Source organism: Odontomachus brunneus, unplaced genomic scaffold (genome assembly GCF_010583005.1).
Source record: "Odontomachus brunneus isolate Ranch 3 - 2012 unplaced genomic scaffold, Obru_v1 Obru_scaffold_264, whole genome shotgun sequence".
In the NCBI taxonomy this organism is placed as follows: Eukaryota; Metazoa; Arthropoda; class Insecta; order Hymenoptera; family Formicidae; genus Odontomachus; species Odontomachus brunneus.
Window position 1 is genome coordinate 195,181 of NW_022639714.1, and position 22,524 is coordinate 217,704.

The following is a 22,524-nucleotide window of genomic DNA, read 5'->3' on the forward strand; positions in this document are numbered from 1 at the left end:
GGGCACAACGACACAATCAATATTTCTCGATTGGGAAGTGCAGGTATCCTCGAGGCGACAGCCGCGCGTAGGATGTATTTTAATCTTCCGCGTCGTCTGACGCCTATCGATATTGCGCGGATCGATTCTTTTTTTACTTCATACATCAAAGTGCTCCTTTACGCGCGGCATCCGCATTCTGCGCCCGATGCGCCGTGAGTCTGCGCGTGGAAAATTTCAAAAGGACTCCTCCGGCCGCGTATAGCACGCGAAAATCCTTTAGTCCGCTACCGACGTTCGCCCCCTCCATGTCGCATCGTATTTTAATAATCGGATAGAAAGTCACAAGATCGTGCGACAGAGCGGCTACGTGAATAATCGCCAGCGACAGCCGGAAGATACAGCGAAATTACACCGGAGAAACCGCGGGCGACGTAATTAACGCAGGTACGTGTCAGTGTACGCACGCAGGCGTCGCAATTATTACAAATATACTCGTGCTCCAAGACGAACACTCGGTTTTTCGTTGAGTCCTAATTATCCCGGATCCACAATGAGCCCTTTGCTTCCCGTTTCTTTCTCTTTTACCTCTTTCTGTGGCGTAAATCTTGCGTCTCAAGCTAGAAAAAGATAGAGAACAAGAAACAAGAAGCAAAGAGCATATTGTAGATGAAGCTGTAAGTGTTAATCGATGGCGAACGGCGTTCGCATTACACGCGCGATTTAACGCGGGGAAGTTAAAACTTGTATTTTCCGACTGATGTTGGATCACTTTCGGAACCGACGCGCGATCGCGCAGTTTCTCTCTCGTTGCATATCCGTCGTGTGTTCGATTTATTCACCAGCCACCCGGTCATGTTCGTTATAAAAATAGTATTGTCAGCTTTTTCATAGAGTTTCAGGAGTCGCTCACCAACAAGTGTAGCAAAAATTTCAGCAGTGAGAATAACAAAGTATCCGTTCGTGTCTAAAAATGGTACTTGAATATTGTGTCAATTTGGAGAATATAAAGAAAATTAAAATTTGTCTCCCTATAGCGACCAGATCGATATAAAAGTTCGAAATAGATATTTGGAAAACATAACACAGTAAACATGTATAACGCTAACAAAACATAAATAAGAAGAAGGAATTAATGATTTTCTATTATGTGTTCAGTATAATCGAAAAAAAAGAACACGTTTGCTTTGATACGATAGAAATCTTATTAAAGTTTGTGCACAATTTTGCGAACGAGTCGCAATTTGCAAGGTTCGTATGACCTTCACAACATCAACAGATTAAACAGTACATCGATACAACACATCTTTCTTCTCCTGCGAAGAAATAAAAGTTTCAAGGAGTAGCTAATAAAAGCGTATACGTTTATCGAGTAAATATCGCATCTATTTTGGTTAAGAAGGCTTTCGCGTAGCCATTCACTTATTTCCGCTAAAGCAAACAGCTTTTAAACTTACCGCCGATGCAAGGCTTCACACGTATTTTGAGCGGATTCGACAGATCGTAAGAAGACGAAGTATGCACGATGATGTTGCTAAAATTTGCCCAAAATTAATCGAAAAACATGATTTCGGTATCACTTCACAGGTAGATTCCCGGTTTGAATAGTCGAAAAATAGAAAGTCTTTATGAATTTTTTTTAAATAAATAAATAATGATAGCTATATAGGATTGAAACTTTATCGTCCGAGTTTTTTAAGCTAAATGTGGTCGCCGAACATCTCTGATGAACAACTCATGTAATAACAATGAACTGATGAACAACTCATGTAATAATCTAACACAAATTGGGCAGAAAAATTTAAAAACTATTGAATTTGCTGGAGGACGAATCTTTGTTATATATATTTGAAAATAAAAATTTAGCGAAATGACGGCACTTCAAAGTTACAAGTCATTTTTCCTCTCACTTTCTCGTTTATTTAGTAACTTACGAGATAATACTACTTTTGAAAGTTTTCAGGATTTACGTTCATTCTCCAGTAAATTTAATATAGTTTTTAAATTCTATTGTCCCATTCGCTTCAGATTATTACACGAGTTGTAATGTTGTCCATCAGTTGGAAGCATCCGGCGATATTGCACAGAAAACCTAGACGAAATTGTTTTTTTAGTACGCAAATAAATATTAAAATATAATTAATACATAATTTTATCATATCTAAAACAATGATAAATAGTATGGACAAAATTCCATATTAATATCTTTATTAATTTCTTTGAAAAAAATTCGTAAAAACCTTCTATTTTTCGGCTATTCAAATCAGAATCTCCTTTTAAAATGATAAGGTCTCTATTTAAGAAGCTCATTTGCAGAAGGATATTTTCAATATCTAATATCAAAAGTCGTTAGCGTCCATTGGACATTTTTTATGAAAAAGCAACAAAAAAAAACCGTCTTCGATTTAGCCGTAAAGGACAGAGTGAAAGAGAAAGAACACTCGATAAAAGATACTTAGTAATACGACAAAAGCGGGACGCGCGTACACCTAGAGGAGATGTGTGTGTGTGTATGTGTGTGTGTGTGTGTATGTATGTGAAGTGTATATGAAGGGAGGAAGGAAATTTCAATTTCAGATAGAAGCAAATACCATAATACTCGTCACTCATCTTCTCGACATGTTCCCTTCGATGAAAAAAAGCGGAAACGTTCGGCTTATTTTATTGACATAGCTCAATGATACAGCAAAAGCCATCCGCGTGTGTTTCCCGTCGCGTTCGCTCACCCCTACGAGAACGAACAAACAAACAGATGATACGGCACGAACCAGCGTAACTTTTATTCAGTAAGACCACGAAGATTCACACGATTCACCGTAATATTTTGTCCCTTCACTTTCTATCTCTTTCTCTCTCTTCCTCTCTCTTTTTTTGTTTCTTTTTTTACGATTACATTTGACCAAGCCGTACACATCTCTCCTATTCGGCGAAATACCCCGGATAGCACCCTAATTTCAGCGCAGAACGACAAAAGGCCGAGAAGGCGATCGACCTTTCTTCGAGTTCGTTGATCATACAGGAGACGCAACACGTGTCGGCGATATCTCGCGCAACCGCCTACTCTTAGGTGGTAGTTAAAGAAAACGACGAGAAAACTTCTCACAACGTTGGTTCTCACAACCAGTCGGGCATCGATCTTTCTTACCGTCGATATACGAAGAATTGTGCGAAACCAGTGATACGTAACGATAGTTTGATCGGCAAACTGATTCCGTTTGGCTTTATTTAATCGATCCGACACACATGGTTCCATGTGAAAATGCACTGACAGCACGTTCGTCCAAGCAGAAGTCTGAGTTCCACTTAGAAAGTAAACAATTAGGCTCTAAAACCTGTGTTATTAATTATTACTTCAAATTCGCGTCTTAAGGAGACTGGAGGGTCAGATTGCCTGAAAATCGTGCTTGTTCTTTCACAATTTTTCATGACAAACTGAATGAATATGCGAAAGTGTTATTTTGACGTGTATTTATACAACATATAAAGAGAAGATAATTTTAATATCATTTTGATGATCAAATACTCAATATGAGTATGGTATATATGCAGTTAATATATATTTCGTTTTTCTTTTCAAGGTCGCGTCATTTTGCAGTAATATCTTGATTCTCAATTCAATTAAGCTGAATTTTAAGTAGAAAACTTTCGTAAGCTTGTCGTTATCGTGTGAACTGACAAACTCGTGAAAATATTTAATTTTGAAATATTAATTTTTTTACTATATAAAGGAACTGAAAATTTAATAATATTCCATTAAGATATTTACAATTTTATTAACTTTTACTCAAATTCTATTATAGTGGTTTACACGATAACGACAAACTTACGGAAATTTTCTACCTAAAATTCAGCTTAATTGAACTACCGAGAGTCAAGATATTACTGCAAGATGACGACCTTGAAAAGAAAAACGAAATATATTTTAATTGAGTATTTGATCATCAAAATTATACATTTTTTCTCTTTATATGTTGTATAAATACACGTCAAAATAACACTTTCGCATATTCATTCAGTTTGTCATAAAAAATTGTGAAAGAACAAGCACGATTTTTAGGCAATCTGAGTCTCCTTAAGTGAGACACTTTAATTTGAATTCAGAATTTGATGAAAAATTTTCAATTGAAACGCAATTACAGATATAAATGTCACATGTGTCATAATTTAATTGAAAATCTTGGATCTAACTATTGAATAAAAATCGGAGTATCTTACGTAGGACAAGTTTCAAATAAGGACTATTAATAGGGGCCTTAGACGTTCAAATTAATTTTCGCCAATAATAGCCGTGTAATATTGGTAGTGAATAATTTCTCGCAGGAGAATAATAATATCGACGATGCATCGCGCGAGCAAATGAATTTTGAGCTTCAATTAAGAATTTGTCTTTTGCTGAGATTTTTTTTTTTTCTATTCGTGGAAATTTATCTACTTTTCGTCGTTGAGTCAACTCTATGTCACACTATATATTGTATTTCAATTCGAAAAGATTTTCCACCGGAAGTTTCGATGAAATTAATTCAGATATGTATCTCGAGCGATAAATATCGCATATATACACGTTATCCTCTTAGATGTCGCAGATGATAATAAAAATGAATTCGCAACTTGTGTTCCCTTAATTTCTTAAAGTGACAATTTCCGAACTTGTGCGATCAACCGTCGGATCTACATAAATGTAATACATCGAGTTCGTACGTGGGTGGTCGGTTTCACCTCGATCGAGCCTTTTCGGGTCATTCATTATGATATTGCACGACATGGTGCTAAGTGTAATTAGAAATAGCGGACGTACGTGGGCGACAAATATGATCGTTAAAACGCACACGATATGAGGCTAATTTATCAAAGGCGTTCGGTCGTCCGTAAAAGTTCCAGTATGCCCGGCCATTTATAACTTGTTTTCCCCTTGTTTCTGCTTTCGACAGACGGAAGCCCCGGACCGACATTTATATGGAGAAAGTTATCGTGAGATCTATAGTGCGGACCGAATCGTCTGCAACCTCGTAACAATTATTCGAGGTCGAACAACGTAATTCTCGAGTCGTATTTTATCGAAACAATCACAAAGCCCCAAACAGAGCGGGAAAGCCAGTGGGAATGAAAGAGGATTAAGAAATAGGGGAGAAAATCGGGAGAGATTAAACGGTACTTCCGTATTCCGATTCAGCTTTTTATGGATTTCATTATCATGCGTGTCATTAATGAGTTTCACGAAAGGAGGATAGTTAAAATATTCAAATTTTAACAATTTTAATGAGAAGGATATGAAATCAAGAGAGAGGAAAACAATAGAAAGAGACAGAGAAACTGTTTAATTTGAAGAATTGATACATATAGATATTACATTTCTAATTAATCCTTTGATATAATCAGGAGTTTTGTTACCAGGGCAGTAAAGACAGAAGAACAAAACTGTATCTAGTACGTAAAACAAAGTAAGGATTGTAGTTTTTTTCGCAACTTAAAAGGATCACGGAATTTAATAGACAAGAGTTCGTTTGAAAAATCCGTTTAAGTAATAAAGGAAGAAAAATTGAAATAATAAGGGAAAAAAATGGGAACAATAAATAAAAGGAGAGAAAAATGAGAAAATCAATAAAAATTCTTTACTACTTGTAAAATTTGTTTTCCGTATGTTACAAAACGAGATTCCCGCAAACAACTCAATTAAGCGTCTCCAAGAAGTCAATATATCTCATCGATACTGCTATTAAATTAATAGAAATCGCAACGACGATATCACGCGACATCGATTGCTCGAAGATAGATCTGTCCTGCCATGAATTTAATTGTCTTGTGCGTTAACGAGCAATTAACGTCGCCGGTCAATGTCCCATTACCAATTAACTAACAACCAGTCGCGTAAAATCACGTGATTTTCGCTAAAAAAGCTTCGCGTCATCGTCATTTCGCGCTAATCCGGATCTGATTACGGCACGTGCACGTTTCACGCGTCGAGGAGCAAGAGCCTATATCGATTCCACCTTCGCATAAACCACGGTAACGTTACCCTTGGTAGAATATTTATCACCAGGGAAACGGGTACTGTTGCAATAATGAAGCAGGACGAGGTGAAGAGAGAGCCTCTCTCTTTCGCTTCGGATCCGAAGCATTTAGATTCAAATATCGAATTTTGCACTGTTCAGTATTCGTAGATACTGAAAAGCCCCGCAATAGGACGCGCGCGTACGAAACACATTGATCACTCAAAAAATATAATCTTATTCTTAGCGAAATGCCCTTATATATGACCTAAAAAGGATTCTACTAAAAAGTGTTTTAGGCACAATAATATCCCTCTTCATCAGAAGCCTTTTTTTAAAATGCTGCTTAGAATATGGATTACAGTAAATTAGATATGGATTAAATAGCATCTTGCAATTAGAATTTCGCAATTAGAATAGATATGGAGTAAATAGCATCTTGCAATTAGAATTTTTTTTCTCAGGCGTTAAAATATTTTTCTTTTGATTTTAGGAGAATCATCTTGAAGCCACATATAAGATGATTCCGTTGAGGATAAGATTATATCTTTTTAGATAGTGAAATGCAAAAACGTGCGCGCGCGCAAAGAGAAAGAGTGAGAATGAGATCGGTCGTGCGATAGTTTTCGATAGAAATAGGTACAAAGAAATGATAGGTTGATAAGGTACAGAAATAGACGATATGAAAATATCATCGCCCCGCTCTGAACTGTGGAATACATAACGACGAATACGGTATTAATGGAACTCTTTGCAATATTGCTAAGACGTTTCGTAAGTCTTGTAGCATGAAAACGACAGAGATCTCGTGTCGATACGCGCGATCTCGTTAATGCGTCTCCTTTTAGAAATCCTGGTTGTCCCAGTTGCTGCCACACTATTGTCCTCGATGCACATAGGAAGATACGATCGTACGATGTACGTATTATCTTGCTTGCAGCCTTCGTCTTTCTACGCGGCTCGACCTCACGATACACATACACCCGCCGGCACGATTACATCGCTGTTGGTGAACTTTTTCACACGTACCCTCGATCGTTAATGGCTAATTAAACTTGTTATTGGTGTTCGTATTTTCCACGCTTTGTCACGTTGCGAAACGCAAACCGAGCAGAGCCGCGCGCCACACACGGTAAAAAATAAAACGCTTGTATTTTTAAATTTAAAGAGCGCGCCAAAGCACGAGAAGAATATTTATTAGATGTGCGTCAGGTTGTAGCTTCAAGCAATGTGCGTGTCGCGCGTTTTAACCTTACATAGCACGACATTGAATATATTTTTTACACAGAACGATCTTGGCAATAAATACATTTCAGCGCTGCGGTGTTTTTCTTATTTAAAGCCGAAATAATATTTACTCTAGCAACACGTTTGACACATAAACAACATACATACATATACATTCTCTCTTCCTCTTTCTTTTCCTTTTGGAATTATATTTTTCAACCAATTTTAAGAAAAGGAGGTTCATAGTTTGTTCTGTATGTATTTTTGTTTGTTTATTTTTTGTTTATATGTTCCCTCATAAATCGAAAACTATTAGGGATATTGAACTTTTTGTAGCTTATACGTTATCTATATGATTCTCTTTTTCTCTATCTCGTAGTATTACAGATTAGTACCAGGGTTTGACCAGGAAATTCGATAATTTCCTCATTACTTTCTTGAAAATCCGAGAACATCAAAAGATATAAAAAACTTTTATTTATAAGCAACATTAAACAAAATTTTTTAAATCGGTTTAAAAAACAAGCTTTTAATAAATAATTAAAAACATGAAATAAAAAACGTAAAAAAATTAATCGCCTTAAAACAAATTCACTAGCTCAAAAAAGTATGAAATAATTTTGAATCAATATTTTTATATATTTATATAATCCTATTGTAATATTCTAACAATATTAAGAGTTGACGCAAGAAAGACAAATTAAGTATTAAAAAAAAATTGTAAGTATGAAAAAAACAATCCCATCCAGATTTTTTGTACTGGGCGCAATGTCGTCAGACACTTCTAACTGATGAACAATATTACAAATAGTATAATAATCTGAAACAAATGGAACAAGAAAATTTAGAAACTGTATTAAATTTGCTGGAAGACGAGCTTAAATCTTGTGGAAAATTTCCGAAATTAGTATTTTTCCCAGGATACTAAAAAAAGAAAGAGAAGAAATAGATTATAACTTCAAAATGTCATCATTTTGTTATATTTCAACGTTCTACAATTCATATAACAGGTTCATCCTCCAGCAAATTTAATGTGTGTAGTTTTCAAATCCTCGTTATTTATTTCAGACTATTATACGAGCTGTAATGTTGTTAAAAGCATCAGTTAAAGACATTCGACGATATCGTGTTCAGCAAAATATTATGAACAACAAAATTTCAAACTTTTTTAATAAAAAATAACTTTTTAGTATTTAAAACGATGATAAAGAGTATGGTCAAAAGTTTTTATTGAGTTTTCATCCATCTCTTTGAAAACAGTTCGTAAGAACTATATATTTCGGCTATCTTTCAACCAGAAACTCCCTTCAAAGTCAAACAAACAAGGAACATAAGCGATAACTCCCGCGATTACAGTACGCCAATATATACCTACAACTTAATACCGAAGATATTTTTTTACGACTCATAAAGCCGGAATACATTTTCGCTGCTTTCGGTTGCTCTATTAATAACTCGCCACGGCTGAGAGAGAAATCCGAGCCGCCACAAATCGATTTTCCTACAGCGCATTTGCTGCAAGAAAATAATTCATCAGAGGCTTGTCTTTTTTTATTCTTATTGCGCCGTTACGCTGTCTATACGTCAAGCGCGGCAACGCTAATGACATTATTATCTTCCCTCTCCTGAAATATCTTTCACCCTCGGGACGCCGGCGGTGCCTTCAATATGAACGAATCGTCAATGAGATTTACCGAGTCTTCTCGCACCGCGCACGGTTTATCTGTTTCCACCGTGGACGGTTTAATATAACTATCGAGACTTCGACGTTGGCCGGTGCCAATGCGAAAAATTACGGCCGATTTCGTGAATCGTACAAACGTGCCGCTTATATCTTCTCGTCATTAAAGAAAAACGAGACGAATCTCGCTGTGCCGTCCAATTAAATGAAACCTGCGCGTGATAAATTATAATACGCGGTACAATAGGCGTGGATCTTCCCGCTGAAATCATATCTGCAAATGTACAACTTAAGTAGAAACATCTCAGGGAAAAACTGATTATTGGCCAGTAACTGGACAGTTTTTACTGGCTAGGATTAATTAGACAGTTACTGTTTTGAAACTTGGCAGAAAATACTGGCTATTTTTTCATGGCCAATTACTAGTCAGAAACTAGATTTGAAAAAATAATAAGTAAATACTGGACAGTTTCTGTCCATTAAGAACTCTAAAAATACTGTTCAGTATTTCTTGGAGTTTTTTGTCGGAAACTATGCAAGAAAAATAGTAAGTAAATATTGGATAGTTTCTGTCCAGCAAAAACTCTGAAAATACTGTTCAGTATTTTTGGATCAGTTATTTGTCAGAAACTATATAAGAAAGTATGTAAGGAAATGCTGTGCATTTTCTGTCCAGCAAAAACTCTGAAAATACTGTTCAGTATTTTTGGATCAGTTATTTGTCAGAAACTATATAAGAAAGTATGTAAGGAAATGCTGTGCATTTTCTGTCCAGCAAAAAATCGGAAATTACTGATTAATTTTTTTCGAAATAGTTCCTGACCAAAATAAAATAAAATATTATATTAAAGATGAAAAAAAAAATGTTTTAATAAAAACTATAAAAATTTAATTTTAATAAAATTATTTCGATACATATATATATAGTTAAATTATTTATAACTATTAATAAACTGAAAAAAAATAAGTAAATAGATACTGATCAGAAATCGATAAAAAAAAATGCTTATAAAATAGTCAAAAACTATATAGAAACTAGTAAAAAAACTGCTTAGAAACTGCTAATAAACAGGTTAGATACTGATCAAAATCTAGTTAAAAACTGATTTGAAACTGTTTAGTTCAACTGTTCAGTTTTTGACGAAGTGAGCGTCGACCAAACCAGTCAGTTTCTAGCCAAGAAAATTGGCTAAAAACTAACTAGTTACCAAAAATTCCTGCACAATTACTGGTCAGAAACTGGATAAATTTCTACTCGAGAATATTAAAAAGTGATAATTTAACTTCTAAATATCTCCTGATTAAAAAACGTTATTGGCGTTATACGTCTTTTTATCGGATGTATTTTGCCATTTAAGATACTTACACCAAGAAACGAGTTTCGTGAGAAGTTGATGAAACTTGCACTGCATATCACGATGAAATTATCTAACTGTTTATGCAAAGATTAACCATGCGGCAGCTGAGATATTTACAATTAAATTTGACATTTTTTACGAGAGACACATGTCTCTCGAGGCTAGAATGCTATTTTTATTTCTGTTTTTAATATCTTCTAAATTATACATGAGATTTTGATGAAAAACTGCAATGACATTAAAGGCTAAAATATACAAATATTATACACAAATTTCAGAATTATTGACCATTTTCTTTTCAAAACGCAGTAATAAGATGTTTATAATTTACAATAATACTCGAACACACACATATATATATATACATATTTAAATACTTACAAAATGGTAAAGGAGTTTTTTGTTCAGTTTAACGTAATCCGTTTAACGTATTACGTATAGTATATTTATCCTAATTTTGTCTCAAATTAATAGTAATGGTTGGGGAGTAAAATATATGTATAATGATGTGTAATTTTGTTTGATAACTAATATATTTTTATGAGTAACTCCCTTGATACATCACAGAAAATACAATATTTAACGATACGACTATTTAAAAAAAAAATGCATTGCTTTAAGTTCCTCTTATTGCTGGACAATTGTATCAGTAATATAGCATTGAAACAATTATAAAACAGAAATGAAATTCCTTTGGAATTTTCGAGTAACACTTCCCAATTAACGAAGTCGTGCCTTCCTAATTACTTTCTCGATATTTTGAAAGGATATTTGATGCGAGCTACTTGGACTTCTCGAGGAGAAAATCGGAACTTCGGTAATTACCGGGATACATCTTGAAATCTGAGTTAGCAAAAATGACAAAGTACCGCCCCAAAGTTTAATATAATAAATACACGAACTTTCTACTCAACGGTTCTCGTCGGCTTGAAATAGAGAGGAGGGCGCAAATGACTCTTCGCGAATTAGGCTTATTCCTCAGATTTATCCTGCGCAACTGTTTCTCCTTAATAACGATTCTTTCGGACGGACAAAATGATGGTCGCGTCTTCAGCCGCGGTAAATTTTCTGCGCAAATTTTTTTTTTGCGCGCCCAAACACGACGACGTGATTGATCCTAAGAAACTTGTGCTGCCTACGCGCGAGTAAGGCTATGAAATGAGAAACGCGCGAGGGGAAGAAAGTATATCGTCGTATTTTGTAGCACCCAACTACTAGAACAACTCGAATTTCGGCACACCGGTTGAACGAAACAACCCCGAAAATTCCCTTCCCACGAAGGGGATCGACAAGCGCGCCCAAATTATCAGAAGAATATACCTTCTGAGATCTTTATTCTATCAACGTATAAATAAATAAAGACTACAGATTGCTTATGCTTGACCAAAGAATAACAAAAGGTCACGAAATGGGTGTGCAATACACCTCGTTAAAATTCTATGTCACGTTAGACGAAGACGCAACGAGTCATCTAAAGAGTCGAAGACAAAGGAAAAATGGTTGAAACATGCAATTGTAAAATTTTGGAAGACATTTGGTAGCTGTAATAATACCAAGATGGTTGTCTTTCTGTTAACTTGTACTTATTTTATGTTTCAAATTCACTTCTATTCAATAAAAGAGTATTATATCCTCGATACATTCGATATTTTTGACAAATTTAACAATTCAATTCCTACGACGATGATTTTTTATCATCTCTTCAACTGAATTTAACTCAAACAAGATGAAAATAATACTTTCCTTCCTATTATAAATTTTTCTCTGTACACACTGAAAAAAAAGAATATCTAAAAAGAAAGAAAATAAAAAATAAAAAAAAAGAAATAAAAAAAGAAAAAAATAAAAAATACCGAATATTTATTCGACGGGTATTAATAACATATTTAGTGAAATCTACATTTTTTATTTAAATAAAATAAATAATTGTTCGTAAAAAAATTTTAAGCTAAAACTTTAAGACAATGTATATTTTCTTATTGGAAAAGTATTTTTTCTCAATGTAAAAATATATATATTAGTAAAAAGTAAATATGTTATATGTACTTACTACTATTAATATGTACTTACTACTAATATGTATTACTACTAATATATATTTACTACTATAAATATTTTTTTTAAATAAAGTATTTCTTAAATATTAAAACAAATTTTTATTTATATTATTTGATTATTACTAAATATTTTTTAGATCTTTCTTTAAGTATTTTGTATTTAAGGTTAAGATTTAATCGATATTAGTAGAAACATTAAGCACATTAAGCACGATGCACTTATTTATCTATCTTCTTTATCTATCTTCTCATTTATAAAAATTGTTCTTTCAGGTAGATTATCAAGTTTATGAGTTAACCGTCTGATGTATCGAAAACTCGAAATGTTCTATACTATGAGAATGCGGGGGCAACGATATGCGAATCGCCGATATTGGAATAATGAGCATCGATAGGCAAATCAAAGGAGTGATACGAAATAATCATGCAGCCCGAGGAGTTTTACGCGACGCAACGTGCGCACGGCACGTTGAATTTTCCGACCCACGCGACTCCTCTGCTTCACCGATCGAGATTCGAGGGGTCGATCGAAACGAAGAAGATGACAACGATTGATGAATCGGTGGCGGCGGGCGCGGACATACAAAGTCGTATTGGACACGTCAACGGTGTACTCTATTTATATGGGACACCACCGCTGATCCTTTTCTGCGTCATTTCGATAGCCATAAATATCAAAGTTCTTATGAGTGTATTTTGGATAAAACGGCCGCTCAGTCCAACGTTATACATCAGCTTGAGTCTAGCAGGTAGGCAATGATTATGTGTGAGTGTTTTTTTTGCACGTGTTTTGTTGCGTGTGTGTGCGTGCGCGCGCGCGCGTGTGTGTGTGCGTATATATATGTTCGTCTCTTAGTTAAAAATTAACAGATCTGCAACAGACTGGTAACTCGTAGCGCTCGCAATAAACGCTACATTAAATAAGCGTGTCTCTAAAATCGCGCATTAATAAGTATATCCAGAACCGCGAAAAGTAAATTCACTGCGATATTCTTAGCTGGCAAAAATATTGTCTTTCAATCTCCTGTTTCACAAAACTCAAGTTAATTCGTATATTTTCGTGCGCGAGTGGAACTATAGCTACTTTAGATTATATATACACCAGTCTGTCTTCGAGCCATTTTTCATCAATCTGCTTTCTCTTTTCCCCTTTCACTTTCCTTGAAATTATTTTCCCTTAATAAAAATTTCATGAAACCCCGTCTCTCCAACTTCTTGATCCATGATATTACTTATCTTGACCAAACTTGGAAGTTAATTTATGTTAAGTAAAGTAAGTAACAAAGGAAATCAAGAGAACGCTTGAAACTGTAAGTGAAAAATGATGTTTTATCGTTCAAACTCAGGTTTTATCACTAAGAGAAAAGTCTGGAACGCTTCATATAATTATATACAAGTAACAATTATCTTGACATCCTGATACCTTGATGATTTTAATGTTAGTTGTTCTACATTAAATAAAAAAAAATACTCCAAACTTTTTAAATTTTTTGAAATGTACAATATAAAGATTCTTTTTGGAATCTTTCATCTTGCGTTTTTATTGCAAAATGAGTATTGAAAATGACATGCGCACAACGAGTACCAGTTACGAATTGATAAGTAGACAATTTTTTTTAGAGAAACAGCACTTAAATTTTATATTATTAATTCTCTAATTTCTACGTTGCCTTTATAGGTGCGGATGCTTTCTCCAGCACTGCTTTGGGCATAGGACTAATCATGAATAGTTTTATACCTTATGGTCTTGGAATTGAATTGAAAGGTAATATAAATCAACTTAATTAAATTAGGAAAATTGCTATTAATAATACGTCTTCGATTTAAGGTTCTTGACTGACTAGACTTAAAAATTTACTGACGTTTAGTCGTAGATGTAATAGTCAATAGTCAGTTTAGAAGTTATCTTTATTTTCAGAATATTTTATTTGCCAAATTCTTCCTCAACATATCGTAAACAAACTGCACGTCAAAATTTAAGATGGCCTATGCACGCATGCGAATATTTCTATGGAAATAAGATATTAATTGAAGAATCTAATTTTTTCTAGGCGTAAACTGTTTTTTACTGGCGCTTGAAGCAGTGAGGCTGGGAGGCGTAATAATTACGGTATTCCATTTAATGGCTCTAGCCATCAATCACTATCTGGGCATTCTCAAACCTCTTCACTATCTGTCAATTATGACATATAGGTAATTACCACTCGTCTTTCCCCGTCGAAAAACTTTTTGAACAATACAAATGCACCTACGTTTTTCTTTTAAGGAACACTACGTTTCTCTTAGTCCTGCTGTGGGTACTACCAATTTCTTTCTTCACGCTATATTTTAGTCTAATCAAAAATGAAGGCTTCCAGTCGGCAAGATGCGAAAAAAACCCGTAAGTACAAAATTATTCAAATTTTAAACCACGTGAAAATTCTTTTCGCTTATTCATGTATAAAGTATTTTTTTTTGTTTTAATTATATGTAATATTTTTAAACATATATATGTATGTGTATATATACATACATATATGTGTAATATATGCATGTATGGATATATGCATACGTAATATTCATATTGAACAGATATTTTTTGAATTAACATTCAAAAAATATAATATTATCTTTAGCGAAAATTCTCTTAAACTGGATGAGTCACCTAACATTAGATTCGAAAATATCTATGTCGATTTTTATATTAAAGAAAAATGTGTAAGGAATAAATTGTGTAATTGAAAGGGTTAGAAATGCTCACAATATTTACCTCGTAATCCTACATAATTTATTCCTTATATATTTTCTTTTAATATAAAAACAACAAAGATATTTTAGAATCTCTTGATTCATTTTATATGGCCTTAAGAGGATTCTTCTAAAACTAAAAAGAAAATATTCTAAGCATAATGTTCTTAAAGTTAAAAAAATTTCGTCTTTTATCTACAGTGCAAGTTTTGTTCTTAATAAAAATTTAGTTTAGTAAAGAGACACATTTTGCTTCAAATATATTTCTCTTGATTCAAAAGAAGAAAAAAATTAAAATAATATTCGATTAATATAACTCACTCCATTAGAAAAGGAATATTCTTTCGGTTTTCGCTTATTAATATGGAATTATAGAAAATAGTAGCTTGCAACTAGAGTTCTTTTTTGAATGTTAAAATACTTTCCTTCTGGTTTTAGAAGAATTCTCTTGACGCCATATATAAGAGGATTCCCGCTAAAAATAAGATTATATTTTTGGGTGCAATCGGACACATATATCGAGTAAAACTGTTACGTCGTATTTTCAGGTTCCTATTTCACAAGCAATTTCGAATGTTGTTCAGCAGTCTCTTTTTCGGACCGTTCGCTTTGATGGTTTGCATTTACGTTCACATATTTTGCATAGTAAAAAAACATCAAGCCACGAGACTGCGTTTTCGCAGAGCAGGATCATCTTTTCGCCCAAGAGCATCGGAAGCGTCACGTAGCACTTCCAGGCAAATGGCGAAGAACGTCAAAGCAGTCCACACAACTTTATTCATACTTGGTAAGACAGAGAAAGTTGCTTTTTGTAAAATACAAAGACGGCCAAGTTCTCGATATACACTAGATATTTCCCCTTCATATGTTATAACGTCGAAGATGCAATTTTTCAATTTCCCTTCAACTTCTTCAAGTCTTATGTTCGCCTTCAATAACACTAGTTCATAAAAAAAATTTTTTTTTATTATTTTGAATCAGACAAGGTGTTTCTTATAGATTTTTGGATGCTAAAAACGATTCTGCAAACCAAATTTCACCAGCACGGTTTTCATAATAATTGAAGTTTAATATGTAAAAAACGAGTTTTTTGCGATATTTGATGTTTTTTGTAAGAAAAAGTAACGTTATCTTGAAATTCTGATTAGAAATCATGAATGTATTATTCATTCCCTTTAAAATGCTTTATTTTTATTTCAACATCTTTTAAATACTTTTTAATCAAGTTATGAAGGATTAAAGCTAGAAGCTATTATATATATTAGAGATAGAGAGCGTTCATATTAAAGAAAGCTCCTAACTTTAATCCTTCATAACGTAACTAAAAAATAAGATATGGAAATTTAAAAAATGCATTTTAAAGGAAATGAACAATACATTCATGATTTCTAACCTAACCCATTTTTTACATATTAAATCTCAATTATTATAGAAACCTGACGTGCTGGTGAAATTTAGTTTGCGGAATCATTTTCGACATCCAAAAATCTATAAGAAACATCTTCAAAATAATTTTCTGATTTAAAATATTTTTTGGCTGTAAACTAGTGTAATCCATTACACAAAGTCTTAACATTTCCACTCGCAATTTCTAAGGAAGCTTCCTAATCGGCTGGATGCCTGGGGTAATAATGTACATGCTCGTGTGCGAAGACTGTCTGTTGCAATTCAATTGGCTGTCAGGACACGGAACATTCTTCATCTACACGATAATCAACTGTCTCATCATTCTAAAGACCTTGGTCAATCCGATTATTTACGCTGCCCGAATGCACGAAATTAAGGTAAGCGTCACGTAAAAAAAAAAAGAAAATACCAAAATATCTTACAAGAAACTTATAGCGAGAATTTTTTATATTCCGAAATTTCAAATTTATTTCATCATATACGAACTAATTTGAAAAATAATTATTTTAATTTTAAACAAATACTGTTAAATATTTATGTATATTGAGATCGAGAATCGAATTTTGTAGCCAAAATTTATTAATTTATTAATCACGTAATTTATTAACCATATAATGTAATCTAAAAATTTCTTAGAGTGGAATCTCACTCAAAGCGAGTGAAAACTGACAGTATTTTCACTCGAAGCGATAATGATCGCAAGAATGAATGTCGAAATCGCTCGACAGTGCTTTAAAATTGCAATAGTGAATGTTTCACGTAAGTTTAGAGTGGATTCTGACTCTACATAAGCGAATGTTAGAGTAAATACCTAGTAAGCAAAAAATTACTGATAGAACATTATTGCAACAATATTTAATAACGTATGTTTTCTAATATTATTTTTAAGACTAATCTATAATGTGTTCTTTGCTTCTTATTTTCTATCTTTTTCTTGCTTATAGCTTGATCTACAATATGTTCTTTGCTATCTGCTTCTTTCTCTTTCTGATTCAAACCTTAAGATTTAAGCCAGAAAAAGTCAGAAGACAAGAAACAGAATGCAAAGAGATATTGTAGATTAGGCTTAAGAATTAAGATTTGAGTCAGAAGAAAACAAAGAGGAAGAAACAAGAAGCAAAGAGCACATTGTAAATTAAATTTTCACGTTGTGTTAACATCATTTTAACTTTAACACTTCAATATTTCTAAAATATTTTAGTAATATTGAAAAAGATTATATTATCCGGTGGTATTTTTGAAATATTTTCTAAAAATATGAAGTGAAAATTTCTAAGAGATATGCAGAATTAATATTTCTAAATGTTGACTTAATGGTCTTTATTTGAGTACTGTGCCGACATCAGGTTCACACTCGAATTTTCAGTGAAAATAATTACTCGATTCAGAGTGGAAAATTCACTCTGTATGAGTGAAAAATCACTGAAATTCAAGTTTCAAAATTGAAACTTTAATTTCCACGCGGAAGGATAATTGTGAATCGAAATTTATTAAATTGTATTTTCAGGCCGCCACGAGGCGAATGAACAACTCTTTTTGCGAATGGGTGACGGCGGTCACCGGTTTCACCACCAATCGGGGCGTCAATAGAGTCCACAGCAGCGAAAAGACACGAAGCAGCGAGAAGACACGAGGCAGCGAAAAGACACGAGGCAGCGAAAAGTCACGAGCCAGCGAAAAGTCACGAGGCAGCGAAAAGTCACGAGGCAGCGAAAAGACACGAAGCAGACATTCGAGCAGACATTCGAGCAGACATTCGAGCAGACATTCGAGCAGGCAGTCGAGGAATAGCACATGTCGATCGTCGCATAACATCAGCGTTCGAAGAGCGCGGAATGGGAGCACTTACACTTGCACGGTTTGTAATGTACGCGAATGCGGTAACACGCTTGTATAAACGTTGAGAAATGTTTGAGAAACGTTGTGTAAACATTTTCTCGCGTATTTCGACATTTTGTGTAAATATGAGTGTAACGCTAAACGAGCGACATAACGGCTACGACAATGTTTTAGTAGCGTATTGAAATTCGTATATTACTTCTTCCTATTCTACTTCTCATTCTCTACTTTAAAAATTGACTGTAACTGTCTCCCAAATTAACGCATTGTTGTAGCCATGTTTCGTAATGTCGTGTGTAACGAATCCAAACCAATTTTTGCAAACAACATACGTAATTCGTGATAAAAATTCTTTCCTTAAGGCCGCAATTTATAGGCGCAGTTTTGAGATGTATCATATCGTATTTCGATATTCTTATCTCTGCTGATATGTACGTTCGTTTGCTTCGCATGCTTATTGCGTTTGGATTCAGGTGAAAGAAAACTCCTAAGCGTTCAAATGTGATTTTAATTAAATATACTATAAGTCAGAATTACTTTATAATAGGAACTTCGTAACACAGTATTCCTTTCTTCATTACACAGTGCGATATCAACCGCAGTTTAATCATTTTGTTTTCAAAATGCAGCGATGGAAAATTTATAATTTATAGTAATACTCGAAAAAAATACATATACATGTACACATATTTAAATATCCACATACTTCTTTTTATTATCTGTACATCTCTATTACATAAACTAACGCATAAAATAAAGCACTCATAATAAAAATAAAAAATAATAATTTTCTCGTATTTGTAATATTGTGTATATAAAATATTAAATAATAGACTTACAGGACAGATAATCTCATTATACTAAATAAAAAATATTATAAACACAGATAAAAAAATCAATTCTTTCAGAGTTGTAACATTAATTATTTCAGTACTCTCATTGATCACGTGCGGTAAATACTGTAATAAATAACGCATATCTTACTATATTACTACTTTATTATTATTTTGTTATTTTGTTGTTAAAAAGTGTTCTACACGTCTTCCATCTATTTCTACACACGTTTGACATCTTCATATTACAGAATTTTCCAATTTGAATCTTACCACATGGAGATGTCGTGCCAAACTAGAATATTTTTATTAGCAAGATCATACATGAAATTTATATTTATTACCATCTGATTAGAATAATAAGATGACATAATGGAGAAGATTCTTACTACCGAGTCTCTATGCAATCACTGATTATAAGGACAAATTACTATATTGTATTAAAACAAAATGATGACAAATATTATTTTATAAAAATGGAACTGATTCGAAGAAAACCAAAAATGTTTGAAAGAAGACATATAAACACTTTTTAAATAATAATATGGTAAAATATTCGTTTGTTCATTCACCGCACGTGATCAATGAAAGCACACAAATAACTTGCGTTACCAGAACGAAAAATTTATGATCCTTCCTTCATACGTGAAAATATAATCTAATGTTAAATACATCTAGCGATACGACTACTTTAAAGCAAATTGCTAAAAATGAAAATTTTAAATTGAAAGTTTAAATTTCTAAAAAAGAAGAAAAGAGTACCGTGTAACAAAGTTAACAATTCTGTCACAAGTAATCCCGATATTCGCGATATTCTTTTTTTATTTTTTATAAACACTTATTTAAAAAAAAAAGAAAGAAATTGATCATAAAATTAAAAAACGTTAAAATCAATAATTGCGTATATATTATCATACGCGTTTCGAAAATGAAGTCTAATTAACATGCAGCAAAACAGAAGAGCAGGGTTAAATTACAATTCGTATTTTAATTGGTTTTATATTTCTACGTTTTTTAAAAAGGTATTTCTACATGTTTTTAAAAAGGTTTTTTAAAAAGGATTTATTGTCGTGACTCACCTACCATCCACGGCGTCAATAGTCTCCGCCTGAATACCGAGTTCCTTGAACAGTCTTTGCATCCTTTTACGTCTCTCTGGTCTTCTCAACAAGTTTATCATGTAAATGTGATCCAAACTTAAGGTATCCTTTTCCGGATATGTTACGAATTGTTTCAGATCTTCTGATAGTGGCAAATGGTCGCTATAGGCTGCACAAAACATATACGCGAATGTATATTACAAGATAGTTTAACGTATCATTTCTGCTATAATAATCATTACTTAAATATTATATATACCAAACAAAAAATACAAGTGAAATGTGTTTCTTTTATATTATTAGAAATAATTGACTTCCCCTCTCCTCTCCATTTCTTGAAATCATTCGTATATTTTATTTAAATTCTAATTTAAATTGTATTTAAATAATAATTGTTTCATAATCACATTGTTTTCTTACAAAGAAGTTATTTATTTATATACCATATATTGTCATAAGTCTAATGTCATAGAAGAAAGAGCGAACTTACCCAATATTTCTACCTTCGTATTGGTCAACCGTTGCATATCCTCCGCGATAGTTTCGTCACTTTCCAAAGGTACCATGACAAAACCGTAAATTTCGTCGTTACATACGAATAATGGCACATCTATGAAAAAAAAACAATATATTTATATGTACTAAAAAGTATCAGTTATCACGGAGAAAAAATCAACTTTACATACTCGATTTATTCGCTCCAATAGCGAATGTTATAATATCGTCTACAGGTCCATCGTAGCTAATTAATTTCTCGGCCTTATAGGTCAAATGTTCAGAGTCATGTCTCCTCAGATCTATGAGAACTGCAGTATGGATCATGGGTACGTCATGGCATCCGGTCTCTTCACGATACAAAATTGGTTCATACTGATCTGTGCGTACGTAGTAATGTTCAGCTGTTATACCGGCCCAAAAATTGCTATACATGCCATCTGATTTCAACAAAGGTGCCACGACAGTTTCTCCCTTCAGAACCAAGTTTCGCAAAGTATTTGAATTGGTCAAAAAAACGTCGGCATCCAGCATCTGCAAAAAGAAAAGTTTCTTTTTATTTAAAAAATCTTTCTTCTCTCTCTTATATGTATGTGATAAAATGCAAAATGTAAAAATATATGAGTGTAATATGAAAGGGGATACAAAATAATTATAATGAAATTATGATGAAATTTAATTATTAATATAATACAAAAAATATTGCTTCAGTTTATTTTATTAGTTTATTACCAAAATAATATTTTGACCTCATTGTTGACTTATGATAACATAGCTGATATCTTCATCAAGGAAATACTTAAACGTCAATTATTTATGTCACATTAATAAATTTATTCAAAGTTAGGCGTTTAAATTATGTGTAAATTATGATATTCTATATCTATATATAGACAACGTAAACTATTTATGAGATGTTATTTGAAAAATACATGGTTTACTCAAGAGATAATGAAGAAAAATATATATTTTTATTTAACTTTTAAAATCTAAAGATGTAAATTTATAAATGTTGTTTCCTAAACAGTTTTTAATTTTCAGAATCCTCTGGTGATATTTTATTTATAGGCAGTTAAATCTGCTTAATAAACACCAACTAACAGTAACATCCCAGACAGCACAAGATCTCCTCAGGATGTCCTATGAACGTCCTGAGGAGATCTTGTGCTGTCTGGGATTATACTAATATTATAACTTTCCACTCAATTATATACTACGCATCCCATATGTAGAAGTTTCAAAAAGCTTTCAGAAAGGTTTTAGGAACATTGAACCTTTCTGAGATCTTTCTGAAATCTTTTTTAAACTTTTATGCTGTATGGGATGTTATATTGCACTTACATTGTTAAATGAGAAATTATAACATTAATGCAATGTTACTATTTATTTGTGTTTATAAGATGCCAATCTCTCACATAATGAAATGAAAATTTTATGCAATCTGTTATTTCTTTTAAACATTATATTTATAATTAATATTTAAAACAAACATGGTAACTGCCTCATAATTTAATTATTCCATTTTGTATTACTTAATATAATTTGCAATATTCTACATAGTTTACATTGTCTACATTAAAAATAACTGTATACATATATCACATAAAAAAAATTTGTGAATAATTGTTATAATCTTAAAATCTACGACATAATTCTGAATGTATTCAAAAAACCAATGTTCTTTCTTCTTTAAAGCTCCAATTATTTTTCGTATAAATTAGAATGGCTAGATAAGAACAGGAAAAATGAGAAAAAGCAAGAAAAAAGAAAATATGGAAATTGAATATAACGATCGCGAGGTTAATTCTCGTTTTTGTAAATTAGAAGTTCTTGC

The 22,524-nt window shown here is 32.9% G+C and overlaps 2 protein-coding genes across 4 annotated transcripts in view; one reads left to right on the plus strand and one right to left on the minus strand.

Annotated features, from left to right (window-relative positions):
* Positions 1 to 22,524, minus strand: part of LOC116852993 (glycosyltransferase 25 family member) — a 36,362-nt gene that overhangs the window by 12,513 nt on the left and 1,325 nt on the right. For both annotated transcript variants that reach the window (XM_032833835.1, XM_032833836.1), the window contains exons 3-5: positions 20,882 to 21,224; positions 20,686 to 20,805; positions 20,175 to 20,364 (exon numbers count right to left, since the gene is read on the minus strand). In XM_032833835.1, the coding sequence (XP_032689726.1) occupies positions 20,175 to 20,364; positions 20,686 to 20,805; positions 20,882 to 21,224 (653 nt within the window). The remainder of the gene's footprint in view (positions 1 to 20,174; positions 20,365 to 20,685; positions 20,806 to 20,881; positions 21,225 to 22,524) is intronic.
* Positions 216 to 20,489, plus strand: LOC116852994 (trace amine-associated receptor 4-like). 2 transcript variants are annotated; one of them, XM_032833837.1, is made up of 8 exons: positions 216 to 426; positions 12,563 to 13,038; positions 13,968 to 14,054; positions 14,341 to 14,482; positions 14,556 to 14,669; positions 15,565 to 15,803; positions 16,613 to 16,800; positions 17,931 to 20,489. In XM_032833837.1, the coding sequence occupies exons 2-8, from the start codon at positions 12,714 to 12,716 to the stop codon at positions 18,318 to 18,320; spliced, it is 1,485 nt and encodes a 494-aa protein (XP_032689728.1). In that variant the 5' UTR covers positions 216 to 426; positions 12,563 to 12,713; the 3' UTR covers positions 18,321 to 20,489. The 2 variants fall into 2 exon arrangements, with proteins under 2 accessions (XP_032689728.1, XP_032689729.1); XM_032833838.1 differs by lacking the exon at positions 216 to 426 and adding an exon at positions 2,744 to 2,765.

Coding starts and splice junctions, on each gene's coding strand:
- LOC116852994 (XM_032833837.1), top strand. CDS start 12,714: ATGCAGCCCGAGGAGTTTTACGCGACGCAACGTGCGCACGGCACGTTG. Junction 14,055..14,340: donor TCTTGGAATTGAATTGAAAG/GTAATATAAATC, acceptor AATTTTTTCTAG/GCGTAAACTGTTTTTTACTG. Junction 14,483..14,555: donor CTGTCAATTATGACATATAG/GTAATTACCACT, acceptor TTTTCTTTTAAG/GAACACTACGTTTCTCTTAG.